Source organism: Vombatus ursinus, unplaced genomic scaffold, assembly GCF_900497805.2.
Source record: "Vombatus ursinus unplaced genomic scaffold, bare-nosed wombat genome assembly UNPS02014812.1, whole genome shotgun sequence".
NCBI classification, from domain to species: Eukaryota; Metazoa; Chordata; class Mammalia; order Diprotodontia; family Vombatidae; genus Vombatus; species Vombatus ursinus.
The window spans coordinates 64,794,298-64,811,694 of record NW_020954590.1 but is presented as its reverse complement, the minus strand read 5'-3'; the positions used below and the strand labels follow the sequence as shown (position 1 = coordinate 64,811,694).

The window sequence follows — 17,397 nt, the reverse complement described above, 5'->3', positions numbered from 1 at the left end:
ATCTTGCAGAGTTAATTAAGCAGAGCCTTATTAAACAGGTGGTCTACTGCTTATGTTGTTCAAAAAAAATAACACAAATAATGACTAAAACAGTATTACTCGAAAGAACAATAGACACATACACAAAAATGAAACTAAATGTTGCAAAATTGCAAAGAACTAGCATAGACCCAAAGAAGAGATACTAAAAGACACTTCTTCTCAGGCCTCTGAAAAGGCGAGAGGTCCACAGATGTGGGACACTGCGTATATTTTCAGGTCTTTTTTTCAATGTCCTGACTATTTTTGCTTATTGTTTTTTCTTCCTCTTCTTTTTTCTTTTCAAAAAATATTCTTTATTATGTGGCATGGCTCTCTGGGAAGAGAGAGGGGAGGGACATGAGGAAATGTAGGCAATAGAAAAACAAAAAATAGCAATAAAACTTTTTTTTTTTTAAAAATGAACAAGTTATCCCAAACACTTTAATTGTTTTTCTTAGGATTTGTGGGCAGGCACATAGAAAATGCTGTATATATACCATATTCAAACTTCAGCAAGGCATTTTATAATCTTTCAGGAAATTCTTGTGGATAAATGGAAAAATATGGTCACACGAAAATACAGTTAAATGGACTAGTAGCTAGTGAAGTGACCATATTTACTATTTCCTGGGAAGAGGACTGGACTAACATATAGAAAAAAGCCCTAGGTTCTAATTACAGCTCAGCCATCAAGAAGCTATGTAGTATGTCAACTTATTTAACCTCAGCTTCTTCATCTACAAAATGAAGTTGTTAAAAAAAAAACCCTCTAAAATCCTTTCCAGATTTAAAATTTAAATATCAATGGACCTATATTAACCTGGAAGGTGTCCAGTGGCATATTTGTTCTAATCAACAATTAAGATGAAAATCCCCAAAACAACATATTTATGGATGACGCAAAGTTGGAAGATAGTTGACACAATTATGATTCAAGAAACCACTGACAGGGAGTGGGGTGCGAAGGGGGAATGGAACCAAAATGGTAAAAAAAAAAAAATTTTAATTTAATGGAAATGTAAAATTTGGCAGATTCAAAAAAATCAATTGCACCAAGTACAGGATGAGGGTGGGGCAAGGAGGCATCTGAGTCAACAGCAGTTCTGATGGAAAAATTCTATAAGTTTTAGAAACCATAAGCTCAGCATCAGATAAGTGTGTAGTAGGTGGTAAAAATAATCAATGCAAATTTCAGAGTACATACATTAAGTATAGTGTCCAAATCTAAAAGGTAAAAGTTGCACTAGATGCTAAGTTAATCAAATGATATATCTGCTAACCTTTTAAATTAGTGCAGACTGTTATATTTTAAGACAGATATTAACAAACCTGAATGCTCTAAGAGTTGTGAAAACCAAGACGCTAAGAGATGTGAAAACTATGTCATGTAAAAAAAAGTTGAAGGACATGGGGATATTTTGCCATAGTATTGAGGGGAAAATTGGAGGTAGAGAAAAGAGGAGAAAAAAGGATATGTGATAATTTTACTAAAGTATCCAAATAGCTGTCATGTGGAAGAAGGAATACTCTATCTTGTCCCAAAAGGTAGAATTAAAACGCTCCATTAGGTATTACAGGGAATATTATTGTGTTACAGAAAATGACAGAGTGATTTCAGAAAAACCTGGAAAGATGTACTTGAACTGATGCAAAGTGAAGTGAGCAGAACCAGGAGAATGTTGTATACAGTAACAGCAATACTGTCAGATGAAGAACTGTGGATGACTTAGCTATTCTCAGTAATACAATAATCCAAGACAATCCTATGCTATCAACATGCTATCAGCCTCCAGAGAAATAACTGATATTGATTGAATATAGACTGAAGCATGCTATCTTTTCACTTTCTTTCTTTTCTTTAAAGTTTTCTTGTACAAAATGACTAATATGTAAATGTTTTACATAATTGCACACATATAACATATATCTGATTGCTTACCGTCTCAGGGACAAAGGGAGGGAGGGACAGAATTTGGAACTCAAAACTTTAAATAAAAATGTTAACAAATTGGAAAAAAAATTACAGGGAAGCAGATTTTTGGATCAACATAAGAAATAACTTTCTAAGTAAATCTGTTCACAAATTGAACTCCTTTTTGAGGCAGTGAGCTCCTGGTACTGGAAATCAAAAAGAGAAATCAGAAAGCATTTATTTAGAACTTAGTTTATGCCAGGCACTCTAATAAGTCCTGGAAATACAAACACAAGACAAAAAAAAAAATAGTCCATGCTCTCAAGAAGCTGATATCCTAAAGTGAATGGGAGGAAGACAATACATTTTTTTTTTGGCCTAGACAATGGGGTTAAGTGACTTGCCCAGGGTCACACAGCTAGTAAGTGTTATGTGTCTGAGGTCACATTTGAACTCAGGTCCTCCTGAATCCAGGGCCAGTGGTCTATCCACTGCGCCAACACATTTTTTAAAAGCTAAAAATCGGGGTTAAGGAAGAAAAGACACCAAGATAGGAGCATGATGAAGTATGTCATGAAATTAAGGAGTTGAGGCAGAAGAGGAGTGAAAATGACTAGTCTGGGCACTTCCTTAAGAATGAAGGTTCCACTATGCCCAAAAGGCTATAAAACTGTGTATATCCTTTGGCCCAGAAATAGTACTACTAAGTCTGCATCACAAAGAGTTAAAAAAAAAAAAAAAGACCTACATATACAAAAATATTTATAGCATCTCTTTTTTGTGGTAGCTAAGAACTGGAAAACAAGTAGGCCCAGCAATTGGGAAATGTTTAAACAAGTTGCGGTATATGATTGTGATGGAATACTATTGTACTATAAGAACTGACAAGCAGAATGTTTTCAGAAAAACCTGGAAAGACTTACATAAACTGATGCAAAGTTATGTGAACAGAACCAGGAAAACATCGTACATAGTAACAGCAATATTGTACAACAATCAAATGTGAATAACTGAGCTATTTTCAGCAATACAGTGATCTAAGACAATTCCAAAGAACTCACGATAAAAACTGCTATTCACCTCCAGAGAAAGAACTGATGGAGTCTGAACATAGATCAAAGCATACTTTACTTTTTTGGGGGGGGGAGGTGGGTGTTTTCTTTCACATTAATATGGAAATATGTTTTGTATAACTGCTTATGTATAATATATCAAATTGCTGCCTTCTCAATGAGGGGGAGAGGAGGAAGAGAATTTAGAAATCAAAATTTAAAAAAAAAACATGTTAAAAATTTTTATATGTAATTGGGAAAAAAAATTTGGAAAAAAAAAGAATTAAGGTTCCAGAGTAGGATGAGCCAATATAATAAAAATGACAATTCTACCTAAGTTAATTTACTTATATAATGTGCCATACCAATTAAACTACCAAATAATTATTTTATAGAGCTAGAAAAAATGGTTAACAAAATTCATTGGGAAGAACAAAAGATCAAGAATATCAAGAAAATAAATGGAAAAAAATGTGAAGGAAGGCAGCCTAGCAGTTCCAGATTTCAAATTATATTACAAAATGAGAGCCATCAAAACAATTTGGTCCCGGCTAAGAAACAGAGTGGTGGATCAGTGGAATAGATTAGGTGCAAAACAAACAGTAGTAAATGCCCATAGTAATATATAGTGTTTGATAAACCCAAAGTTCCAAGCTTTTGGGACAGGAGCTCAACATTTGACAAAAATTATTGGGAAAACTGGAAAGCAGTTTGACAGAAACTAGGCACAGACCAACATCTCACACTGCATACCAAAAAGAAAAAAAAGGTAAAAATGCATAAATGATTTAGACATAAAGGGTGATGCAAGTAAATTAGGGCAACATGGAAAAATGTATCTATCAGATCTATGGATAAAAGAAGAGTTTATATCCAAACAAGAGAAAGAGGGGATTATGAGAAGTAAAATAATTTCTATTACATGAAATTAAAAAGCTTTTGCACAAACAAAATCAATGTGGCCAAAATTAGAAGGAAAACAGGAAAACTAGGGGAAAATATTTTTGTAAAAAGTTTCTCTGATAAAGGCTTCATTTCTCAAAATATAAAAATAACTAAGCCAAATTTATAAAAATAGGAGCCATTCCCCAGTTGATAAATGGTCAAAGTATATGAACAAGCAGTTTTCAGAAGAAGAAATCAAAGCTAACAATAGTCACATGAAAAAAATGCTCTAAATCTCTTTTAATTAGAGAAACGCAAATTAAAACAACTCAAAAATACCACCTCATACCTATCAGATTGGCTAACTTGACCAAAAAGGAAAACGACATATGATGGAGGGGATGTGGAAAAATTGGGCCACTAATGCATTGCTGGTAGAACTGTGAAGTAGCTCAACCATTCTGGAGAACAATCTGGAACAAGGCCCATAGGGCTATAAAACTGTGCATACCCTTTGACCCAGTAATATCACTACTAAGTCTATATCCCAAAAAGATCAAAGAAAAGGGAAAAGGACGTATTTTGTACAAAAATATTTATAGCAAGTTTTTTTTGTGGTGGCAAAGAATTGGAACATTGTAGGGTTGTACATCAATTGGGGAATGGCTGAACAAGTTGTGGTATATAATAGTAATGGAATATACTGTAAGAAATGAAGAGCAGGATGGTTTCAGAAAAACTTGGAAGACTTATATGAACTGATGCAAAATGTAGCACGTAGAACCAGGAAAACATTGTACACAGTAACAGCAACACTGTAACAATTATCACTGCAAAAGAATTAGCTACTCTGATCAAGACAATGATTTAATACAATTCCAAAGGACTCACAATGAAAAATGCTATCTATCTCCAGAGAGAGAATTGATGAATTCTAAATACAGGATGAAGCATACTTTTTTTTTTACTTTACTTTTATTGTTTTATTTTGTTTGTGTTTTATTTTGCCTTCTCCAGCCTAGAAACACCTCTTCTACTCTCAAGGATATTTCACAGATCCTTGACAGTAGCTGAGCAATCACAACTGCTATTTCTTTCAATCTTTTGCCATGTACAAGTACAAACTACATGAAGAGTGAAAGCTCCTTCAATTTTTGGGATAGGAAAGTGGTTCTAAATATGGAGGTCCTTAAAATCAAGCACAATAGTTTAGAGACTTGATAATGGCAGAAAATAGAGAATCACTGAAAGATTTTGAGAATTGAAATTTTTGCTTTTAGATTTGGAAAGACATTAGATTATAGAATCAGATCTACTACCAAAGTACAGGAATACTTTCCACAGCATCTCTGACAGGTGGTTATCTTGCTTTTTTTTTTTTTTTTTGAGTACTTCCTTCACTCCCTTCTTGACTCCACTTCAGACTCTCTAGACTTCTTTCTCCTCTACACCCAAGAACTTTCTTCACACCCTGGAAGTTCCCTCTTCCTCTGCAGCCCCTTCTTCTGATTGGACAGTTCCTCCTGGAGGAGTAGGCCTCAGGGTCAAAGTTCAACCTACTTGACCCTAAGGCCTCCAATCTGGATTGGTGATAACCTCCATTTGCCTACAAAATCTAAGCTTGGCTCCAGTCATACTTCACTTTACTCCTTAACTATGTTGTCACCAGCTGCCTGAACTCAGAAACCATGACCTGGAGGACTTAGCCTTTTCATCCTCAGAATTCCTACCTGATCTTCTCACCATGTCTTGATTGTCTCAGTCACCAAACATATCTAGGCCTGACCTAACCACACTTCACTCTCTCTATCTATTTTCTAACCAGCCTTGGTGCTGCCACTTGCATGCCCTCCACTGGCCCCTTCTCCATAATCAAATCAAGTCTGCCATTGTTCCTGGAAAGGCTGTGTTAATCTAACTGCCTCTGGCTCCACTCACCTTTCTTTTACTTTTCCAAACCAAAATATCACTATCTGGTCATTCCCTATGTATCTACTCCTCCTATTAAAATGTAAGTGCCCAACAGGCAAGAACTATCTTCACTTTTGTACTCATATGCGTTACATTGTTGGCACGTAAAAATGTCTCTTTATTCATTCATTCATTCATCTCTAAAGCCCCCACCAACTCTAAGATATTTCATATGGCTCCTTAACTAAATTTTAAATTTTTTGAGGAAAAATAGTATGTTATTTATTTCTTTTGCATCCTTACACAGCACCTAATAGTAATGTTCTGTCTTATGACAGAACACTGTTATTAACTGTCTTACTATTATAATTGTCTTATTAACTCTTATGTTAATAAGACAATTGTTGACATTGATTTTCAGTCTCAAACACCTCAAGAGTAGAGTTGATGTCTTACATGTATGACACAAAAACAGTGTGTGAACATTTACTAAATGTTTAATAAAAGTAACAATACTAATAAATTAACTATTTACCAAACATTTTCTAACAAAAAATAACAACATGATTTTTCTTTCAGTACCATTAAACTCACCTTGATAAGTGCCATTTATCTGTGAATTGCATTATGTGAACTGCATCAAGAGGAATGAGTTGGTTCATTCATTTTTTTCAAGAGTAAAGTAACTAGTACAAATATTGGCTTAACAAAAGAGAACACAATTTAACACCCTCTGAAACAGAATCATCTGTAAAATGAAGTTTCCATGTCAGCATTTTATCACTTTGCATCTGAATTCTGATTTCAAACTCAAGATAGAATAGTTTAAAATTAAAACCACTTAGGCTTTCAGCAACTCAGGGCACAAGCTATTAAAAAAAAGAAAAAGGTAACAGAGGGAAGAGAAAAACACTTTAACAATTAAATAAAATCATGTTGCTTAATGCCTGCTCCTGTCTGATCCTCAGATAGACTCACATCACATATACTACAATTCTATATCCATTTTTGGTTCTAGTCATGCACTAAAATATTTATAGAGTACAGTGTATTGTTGAAATGAATTACATCTGTATCCTAACAATATTGAAACAACCCAAATTACTTTTTTTGTTCAACTATTTGAAAAAAATTTTTAAAAAGCTTGACAGAATAAAAAGATGTATGAGGAAATACTGCCATTTCACACTTATAATGTATGCCTTAAAAGTAAAATGGATGCCCTGAGAATTATATATAGCCGCTAAAGTTATTTTTACCAAAGGCTACAACTCAAATCTAAGTAAATTTAATGTGGATATGTAATGATAGGTTCATATTATGTATGGTCATGACTCTTTTCAAAGTATTTTGTGGAGTGGAGTATATAATAAAAAGCATATTGTGAGCACAGACACAGGATACAACACTGCACTAGAAATGTTCTCAATAATATTCCTCAAGATGAAACAGAAAGCTCTAAATTCAAGATTTCCATCCAGCAATAATACTAGGTTATTTTTCCAGCCTTTCCAGATCACTGGACATTCCTGGCAACAGTCACATGATTGAGGGTTTCTGTCTGAGCACCTATGCCTCACTTCCTAAGACCAATCTGACCTTCCCTGAGTAAAAGTACATTATCTAACTAAAAATCCATGTCAGGACAAAAAAAAAAAACCAAAAACACCAAGATTTTTCTGTTCTTCAGAAGGCTTTCAGGAAGTTCCCTTAAGTTTCCACGTCAAATGCTGTTGATGCAAAATTTTCAGTAAAATGCATTATTAATCACTTTGATGAAAAATTACAAATAGGTTCTGGTGACCACTTACATGACATTTTTTCAATCGGGTAGGGTGTCACACACCTATAGTCCCTACTGCTGGGGGAAAAAAAGGAAGTTGGCTGGTAGATCACTTGAGTTCAGGAAGTCTCAGATGCAGTAGAGCTAAAGCTTAAGTGTCAGCTCTAAGTCTGGCAGCAATATGGTAAACTCTCAGACACCTACCTAAGGAAGGGTAAACTGATCCAGGTTCAAAGGAAAAAAATGGAGAAAGAAAAGAGGAGAGGGAGAAGAAGGAGAGGGAGAGGGAAGATGGAGAAGAGGGAAAGGGCAGAGGGAGAGAAAGAGGGAAGATGGAGAAAGAGAGAGGAAGAAGGAAAGAGGAAGAGAGGAAAAGAAAGGGGAAAGGGGAAGAGAAAAAGAGAAATTCTTTCAAGAAAATTAAACCAATGGCTGTGAACCCTCTATGGGAGAAATAACTTACAAAGAATTTGATCCTGGCAACAATTATTAGGGCTCTCTCTGCCTTTAATTTACTTATCTGTGTACATGTATTACTCTCCATAGGGCAGAGACTGTTTTTGTTACATTCTTTGTATCTATTACCTAACAAGACATTTCATATAATATGTGCTTAACAAATGTGTATTTATGGGGCAGCTAGGTGGTGCAGTAGATAGAACACCGGCCCTGAAGTCAGGAGGACCTGAGTTCAAATCTGGCCTCAGACTAAACACTTGACACTTACTAGCTATGTGACCCTGGGCAAGTCACTTAACCCCAATTGTCTTAAAAAAAAAAAACCACAAATGTGTATTTAATTGAACATAAAGAATTTCTGAAATGCCTATCCAGAATGTCTAAGTTTGAGTATCAACCGTAAAAGATGCTCCCCATATCCTAATACTCAATCTCAAAAAATATTCTTCAGGGCAGTGGCACAGTGGATAGAGCACTGGCCCTGGAGTCAGTCAGGAGGACCTGAATTCAAATCCAGACTCAGACCAGGCACTTGACACTTACTAGCTGTGTGACCCTGGGCAAGTCACTAAATCCCAATTGCCTTGCAAAAACAAAACAAAACAAAACAAAACAAAAAATATTCTTCAATATAACCTAACATTTTTATCATGTAAAAGTAACATAGGTTCAACTACTCAAGATTGCTTGGGCAAAGATGATGCAAACACATAGAAATGTCCAATGTGCTCCAACTTAGAAACTTCATTATTCTCATGAATCTGATTCCCAACAGCTTATTTAGTATTTTTTTTTACCACTAAGAAAATAAGCTATAATTATTAGTGAAAAGAGATAAAGTATGACCTAATACTTATAATCCTAAAATAATATGATACTTTCAGACCTTACTATTTTGAAATAAAATGATACTAACATGGAATCTTAAGGTAAGAATTTTGAAACAAATTACATACTTTTATATCTTATCTCCAGTCAAAATATCTTGCCAGTAGGAACGTTATCATCTCTTACTGCACAAATTAGGAATAGGATTGTTAAGAAATTGTACTATTTGTCACTATACATGGTAATGCCATGGATTGAAACTTCCTTCCCCCTAGAAAAGTGAAGCATATAAAATAAAAAGATACAAATATAATACACAGTAGATCTTAGTTGAAGCAAATTATGGCATTAAAAAAAAGAAGACAAAAAAATCCTAAGACAAATGTCTAAAAAATATCTCTCCTACAGATTTTCAATGAAATAGCAAGCAGATAATGCTATTTAAATAATCTCCAAACCCAGAATTGTCAATAGCATGCTCTGTAACATAAAAAAAATCTAAAAACGGTCAATCTCAGTGACAATGGAAATAACACTGATCATTTATGAAACCTAACCAACTTGACAACCATGAAAAACAATTACAAGCAGCTAGGTGGTATAGTGGATAGAGCGCTGGGCCTGGAGTCCAGAATACCTGAATCAAAATCTGGTCTCAGACACTTACCAGGCCCAAAAAGGTTCAGTGACTTATCTCAGGTCACAGCAGATATGAAGTAGCAGGGCCAGAATTTGAACCCAGGTTCTCTAACTCTTTGAAAAAAAAAAAAGCACTCTTTTCAATGTACCACACTATCTGAAATTCCTGCAGCTACATTTAAATTGCTGCTCCCTTTACACACGTTTATAAAACAGCAAGTCATTATCCACGCTATGATAAAGAATGGTGTTTGCAATGACAGTAAAGCACTATTGGTAGAGAGCACCTAGATACAGAGTAATCCCTCACTTGCAAGGTAAAGTGAATTTTCCTTTTCTTGTTAAGATCTTAACACAAACCATGGAAATGTAGGCACTGTTCTTTATTTTCTCACTGCTAATTTCTAAAAGCTAGAAACAGGAGCTTATTCCACAGGAGCAGATCATGCCAATTTCCTAAGAAAATAATTTGCTAGCATTATATAAAGCACTTTAAGGTTTGCAAAGTACTTAACAAAAAATATCTCACTAGGTCCCAAGAAGCAGGCGCTATTATTATCCCCATTTTACAGATGAGGAAACTGAGATAGAAAGCAGCTGAGTGACTTGCCCAAGGTTACCCAACTAGGAAGTGTCTGAGGCAGAAACCTGAACTCAGGTCTTCCTGATTCCAGGGCAGGGACTTTATTCATTGCACCACTTAGGTGCCTGTGAAAATGTTGAGTATTTGACCAAACATCTCCCTCTGTGGTAACTTCAAATACTCATATTTACAAACAACATGAAGATGGAATGAATGTGTATTTTTTAATCCCCGACATGAAACATTTCCCATTACATAGCTCTTTCTACTTGAAAAGTGCTCCAAATACTCTGTTCACGTCTAAGACTGACCATTCTTATGCCACGTTAAAAAAGCAGGCCCCTGGCAAATACCATTCATTCCAATTGATAAATGATGGAGCAAGGTCAAAGTGCAAATATGGCCCCCCAATCAAAGGTACCTTTCACTTCTGTCACCTGACTTTATGTCAGGAAATGAAACAAGAAGCACATCATATCCCTTTATCAAAAGGTAGCTGTGAATATTAGTATTAAGTAAGTGCCATCAGAAATCACTCACATTCTAATAAAAGGTTAAAAGAATATCACCATATTAAGAATAGCACAATCCACATGGTTAAATATTGTTTCTACATCAAAGTACCAAAACATGACTGAAACACACTGCTGTATTCACCAGTAAATTCTGTTAAATCTAAACATCTGGAAATATAGAGAACATGAACTTTTGAGAAACTCAGTCCTTGGTGTCTGGACATAAGTGCTTAATAAATGCTCGATTAATTATCATTTCAAAAAAGAAAAGTACATAATTAAATAGTTAAGAATTTGTAGTGGAATGGTTGGTATAAAAAGCCAAATGTTTCATTTCTAAATCAAACAACAGTGCCACTACTCCAAACATTAAGTATGCACATATACACATACAAAAGCCATATTCTAAAAGTTGGTATGTTTGTTATTTCAAATAGGAAGTTTTATACCAGAAGTCTTAGTGTTAGAAAATAAGTCAACCTTGCAATAAGCTTTTCAATTCACAGTGGAGAATCTCAGAATACATATATTATATGGAACTCACCCAAAATTGCTATATATTTTTCTAAACTTGAAAGTCAACCTTTTGGATGTGATAAACTGAAACTAGTGATGTTCTTTAAAAAAAAAAAGTTTCTAATTTGGAAGGCAAGTCAAGGTCATTATAAGCAATAGGAATCCCTAGTACACATGAACGGAATTAGTGATGTTCAACTCCTAGAGGGACAAAATAAATAAAACACGTCTAGAGGTACTGTTTCTAGAGGTGGTGCTTGGAATTAGAACTCTTACTGAAAACTAGAAAAATTTTTATTATGTACATATGCTAAACCAAAGAAAGACTACTGGCACACCTTTTATACCAATGATTTTGCTACATTTAAAAAACACGCAGACAAAATGTTTGAACTTCCTGAAAACTCCAACCTTCTAAGAATTCCTCAGTTAGGTTCCACCATATGACAATACTGTTTCTAAACTTAACTCTTTTCTGAAAGAAAAATACACAGTGACACCTCACTTATCTGGCAAATTCAACAACTTGGGACACAGCCAAGAACTCAGAAAGAAGGAAAAAGAGCCTCTGAACAGCCAAATTAGATGTCATGAAGCCAAAACACTAATTCAAGAGAACTTCTCAGGTCCTTGCTCAGAGTCTACTTATTCTTAATTTAAACACATCTCTAACAGCCTTGCTGGTCTGGTTTCCAAATCCACAGCAGATTGAGAATATCACATTGTATATCATATTCCCTGGTGGTACCTGAAAAATGAGGTAGCAAAATTCTGGTCTCAGATATGCACCAGACTAAATTGACTTCGTAGCTTATATGCACATATGTGTCAGTTGATTTTACAGGACAATAACAGAACAGAAGTAAGACCTTATTCATCATTACATTTTTCCCCACTTCCTCAAATCACATCTTTAATTTGTGAATTCCTGAAGTGTTTTTTCTTCCTATTTCTTACTGTGCTTGCTCATCAGCATGTTTAACAATTGTAGTCTTGTTCCCTGGGTGTAAAATAGTTTTACTGCCATGATGGAGGAGTGACTTGAGAGATAGGTAGTATTATATTTCCTGTTTCAGTGAACTCTTTAAAAATGCTGTCTTGGGTTTTTTTTTTCTGATTATGTACATTTATACTGCAACCTCTTTAACACACCACTCTGAGAAGACAAGCATTTTAAGTAGTGTGAAGAGGTGTTGCCATAATAACAAGACTAATTATAATGTAGTTCAGAGCCAAGGTGCAGTAGTCTCATATCACACAGTGAAGAACAACAGAGAGTAAGTAGCATATTCACTGCTGTTGAGAAATGTATCTTAATAAACAAATTTCAAGTGATTGCTTTAATGAGGGGCTTTTTGTCTGTGTCGGCAGATCTTTCTGGCAAAAAGCCCATATTCAGCAGGAGTTTATTTTCTCAGATTCCCTCCCCCTACCCCTTTCTTTTTGGCTGCAGAACAAACATTTCCAATGCTTTCTTAAGGGCACATACATTTCCAGGGCTTTGACAGGTGGCAAGGGGAAAATGAATTTCTCGTTCTCCCCATTCTGCTCTCTGCCAACACACACATATCTAGCTTACCAGAACAAGATCGCCTTTAAAAGAATTGTTATGTAGTGTCAATAACTGTACAACTCTGCATTATTCCCTCCACTTTTGGAGAAATGCTTGCAAAAGTAACATGATACATTCTCACAGAGCATTTCTTCAGTACAGATAAATAAAGAAACAATTAAGATGAAATTTCAGATCGTACTGTCCTAGATCTAGCTAAAATTCAAAGTTTATTGATCCTACTCTGCAAAAGCAACATTTGAAATAGCTAAATAAAGGGTGGTATCACTCCTTCAACAAAATTACAGGTCACCCCTTCTTTTCTTGTTTTTAAAAGAAAATCTATCCCAGAGGAATATCGATCCCTTTGAGCTGCTGTATTTCAATACTAGTCACAACAGTCACACTGCTGAAAATGTCTCTTGGCAAGTTTACTTGTTTTGCCCATGTGACAATTGCCAAATGTACATCTATTGGCACAAAAGTACACGCACAAAAATCTATTTTCTGAAAATTTAGCCTATTTTTTGCCTACAGTATGGTTATTTTCATTCAACAGGCAACTCCATTCTCTTCAAGCAATTAAGGCTCCAGTCACAACTTGCCAGCCAAAGTCAAAAACTGTAAGAGATACTAGCTCAGAATTAATACTTATATCACAGGATGTCTGAAACTAACCAAGTTATCCAATACTACTCTCTTTCTAGAACTCTAAGTTTTATCAAAAGAAATTCCAATTCTATAGTTTCACCTATCAAACCAGAAAGAACTACTATTTTTACCACTCACTTTCAAAAATACTAACAACTTTATTGGGAAAAAAAGAGAAACAAGAATAATCTTTAAAAGGATGCTACTAAACAATCTTTCCTTTATATAGATGGCTGTTCTACTAATATATTTTATATAATTTATCAGAATGTTCCTAAGTCAGAAGCCAGGCAAATGTTTGATCAGAAAAGAAATTCCAGGTTTACTCTATTAGAATCTAGATCACACCTATCATTTTGGGAACCAGCAGTTTAATAAATAAATAGAAGTAAAAACTCTATATATATATTAATACTGACCTTGTTTCTTTTAATCCTTCTTTTTGAATGACTTCCAATATCTGTTTTGCAGTCATTGGTGAGTTGGGGTGTTTTTCTAATGCCTACAAAGAAATAAAAGTTGCCGGTTATTGTGTGAAGTCATTTAACATAAATAATACTGTATGTAATCATGCAATTTTCACTTAAAAATCATCAAAGGACAGGGAACTTAATTGTGACACTGACTAAAGCAAGAATGAGACTTTTTGGACATTTGTGGCATCATCTACTTCAATCAAATATGGGGAAATTTTTTTTCCCCAAAAAATGTAGCAAACACACTGAAAAGGGTTAAACCCAAGGATAATATGGTAATAAAGACTGACTCAACTAACTGACTAAATTAAACAGTAATTGCTAAAATTTGATCAAGGGAGGGAAGAAACTCCTTTTTTTTTTTTAATCACCCTTAAGCACATTCTTAGTGGTTCCATGACCTTGGGAAGACAAAAGCTGGAGACTAACTATTTAAGAAAGTAGATACTGGTCAATGATGTCTTCATAGGTTTTACATTTTTATTTTTTTTTTTTTAGCTTAAAATAGATAATTTTAAAGTGTGGTCAAAAATGGTCAAAGCAGCACACAAAGATGCCCAGATGACTCATGACAGTGTGTTTTCCAGTTCAGCTCAGTTTCCAACTCCTTTGCCTTTTCCAATTGAACACAAGCAAAATCCCCCTCCTCTTCCCATTCAGTCCATCTCAAACAGTTTTGCAAATATAAGTCCCAATTTTTTCCTGCTCCCTTTTTAGTCTTAATTCATTTTCTAGATTATTTTTAAAAACTGAGTGGGAAAGGGTACCATTTATACATGTAGTGGGTAATCTACCACCAATCCTAAAAACCAAGCTCCTTCATTATCCAGGGACCAATTTCCTCCCAAACAAGAAATAGCAGGGTCAGGTTCCTATGATGTCTCACCAATATGGCCTAGAGAGATCAGATCTTGGTGGAAGAAGTGAGTCTAATCTCCAATCCATGTTCTCACCATCACCTCCACTAAGACAACCAACAGGGTCACAGATACTGACAATTAACGCAACAGGTTTTTTGACAGGGACTCCTGCCAGCTGAGAATTGGGAAGACTTCCCATTCATTTCACAAGGGCTACAATGCAGGCATCAGAATCTTAGTTTGGATCTCTACTACTGTAGGCTGAATGCCAACCAGGTCCCTAGAGGAAAAGGCTTAGTACATAATGGTCCATCCAATAAGCTATCCAGACACTTGATTACCCTCCCCCCTCCCCCACCCTCTTCTGCTACTTTACAGCTTGAGTTAACTTTCCTATTCTTCCCTTTCCAGTACAGATAGTTTACCCATAGTCCTTGCCCCACATTATTTTCCAATGCAGATCAGCCTTCTTACTATTTGCTTTTTTTCAGTTCTTCTAAAGAAGAATGTAGAAATATGGGCTGCACTAGAAAGGTCTGGGAGGCGAACGAAACTGGTCCTGGCTGGAGACGACAGTGGAGAGCTGAACTGAAGGCTGAGAAAGGGGTAAAAAAGAAACATAGGCATGTCTGGATACGGAAGAGGAGTAAACTGGAAAATACTGAAAAAAAAAGAGGCAACAAGGAAACTGTTTAGAGCTGAAAAGGGGACAAGATTAGACCATAGAGGGAAAGGGGAAAGAACTAGACAGACATGTAAAAGCAGACAGATTTTTTTTTTTTAAAGTAAGGACTAGAAATAAGACAGTACATAATTATAAGATACTTTAAAAGGGCATTATAGATTCAAGGACTTGAAGGAAAAGGTTTGTCCAACTGAGAGACAAGGCTGGAGAACACTAACTTCAATCCAAAGGGATAGAAAGAAAGTCAATAGACACTGAAAAAAGGAAACAAGCAGGGAAAAGGGAAACTGGTGGGGTGGGTGGGGTAGGATAGGAAAAGGTGAAAAACAGTGGAGGAAGGGTTAGAAAGGAGAAAACCTGAGCTGAACTGGTAACACTCCAAAGGGCAAATTGGGTACAACTGGAAAGGGCAGAAGAGGAAACTACACTGTACTGGACAAGGCTTTAAAGGAAACTTGGGTGCACTTGAAAGTGGGGTTACTCACTGTGGAGGACTCCCTGTTTCTCTTCCTGAGTACAGGCCCCTCAGCACACCTGGGCAGCTCCTCCCAGCAATTGAGAGAATTTGGATAGCCCTTTCCCCTTCTCTATGACATCACATCCTACTCTATAAAGGAAGTAAAAGTGCCAAGTATTACAGCATGAACTAAATGAGTAATGGGGAAGGAAATAATAAAGCTATACAAAACACTAGAAGCCAACCCCCTCCCCCACCCAGTTCCTACAAGATGGGGAAAGGGAGGAGGAGAGGAGGTACAGTATGCACTAAGGAAGCTGCACTGAACTGGTTGTGGGTACAATAGAACACATGAATAGAGAAAGATAATCTTCACAAAACAAAACAATAAAACCATCAAAATAATGTATAACATGGCAGAGACAAAAATCAGGACCCACAAGGCAGCCACGCTCTTAAAAACACTGTAGTATGATACAACCACATTCAGACTAAAATGACAATAACAAGATGCAGAATACTAGGCTGAAAGCCACAGACTGATTAATTGTCCATTGTTCCATGAATTTCTTGACTTGCAAAAGACTGAGGTTTCATATATCCAACAAAATGCAACTTTACAGTAGAACTGCCTTAACATCTCAGCACAAAACTAGTGGGAAGTGTTCCTTTCCTTCTAATCATGCAGAGTAAACATTCTCAATAACATATTGTTTTTTTTTAAATTGTGCATTCCCTGCCTATGGTCTGCTGTATTCTAGAAGATACTATGACAAAGACATGGATGTTATGTATGAAGCCAGAGGTCAGTTAAGCAGACAAGTCAAGAATGGAGCAAAAACAATCTTAGTCTAACTATATTCTCAGAGACATTTCCTTAAGGACAGTAACTGCTCAGGCCAATCAAACACAGAGAGTAATTACAAAATAGAACAGAAGTTACACAGAACTTAGGACAAGAGAAAATGATTCATGTGCAGATGTAGACCTAGATATCTATTAACTTTTCTAGGTAAGATTATGGAAATTCCTTCTTACTGAGCATGTGACCCCTTCCAATTTCCAAGTTTAAAAGTTATCTGACTTCTCAAGAGCTCTGGACATAGAGTCATGAAGACCTGGATTTGAATCCTGTCTCAAATCCTTCCTTGCTATTGGTTGGTTGTTGTCCTTCATTCTCAAAAAGGACCAAAATGACATCGCTATGTTGGAGTCAAGTTACAATGTGTCACTAGCTTGGAATGCCCTACAACAGGTCAGGCATAAATTAAGAACATCTGAGACAGAGATGTCTAAATTTGCACCACTCACGTTTCTTTTGAGCTATTGCAATTCTGCTTTGCTCACAAAGCACCTTCTCTGATGAGGGCACACCATGCTGAGCAGTCCTGCACCAGTGTGTCCTGTGTTGTGCAATCAATTCCAAAGTTCCTCAGAGAGACCTTGTGAGTAGCAGATCACTTGACTTCTCCGGATTTCAGTTTCCTCTTTTGTAAAATGTCCTCTGAGGTCCTTTCCAGCTCCAAATCTATTATCCTACTAGCAATAACACCAATAGAAAAATTAAACTAACCTCCATCACTGCCTAAACAGGAATCTTCAGTTAAAATGT

The 17,397-nt window shown here is 35.8% G+C and overlaps 1 protein-coding gene across 1 annotated transcript in view; it reads right to left on the bottom strand.

The window, feature by feature from the left end:
• The window catches only part of LOC114053726 (putative Polycomb group protein ASXL3), a 205,001-nt gene extending 191,198 nt beyond the window's left edge, over positions 1-13,803 (bottom strand). Inside the window, exon 1 of the mRNA XM_027876859.1 lies at positions 13,727-13,803. Coding sequence (XP_027732660.1) covers positions 13,727-13,782 — 56 coding nt within the window. The 5' untranslated portion in view covers positions 13,783-13,803. The remainder of the gene's footprint in view (positions 1-13,726) is intronic.
• Positions 13,804-17,397: the final 3,594 nt, after the last annotated feature.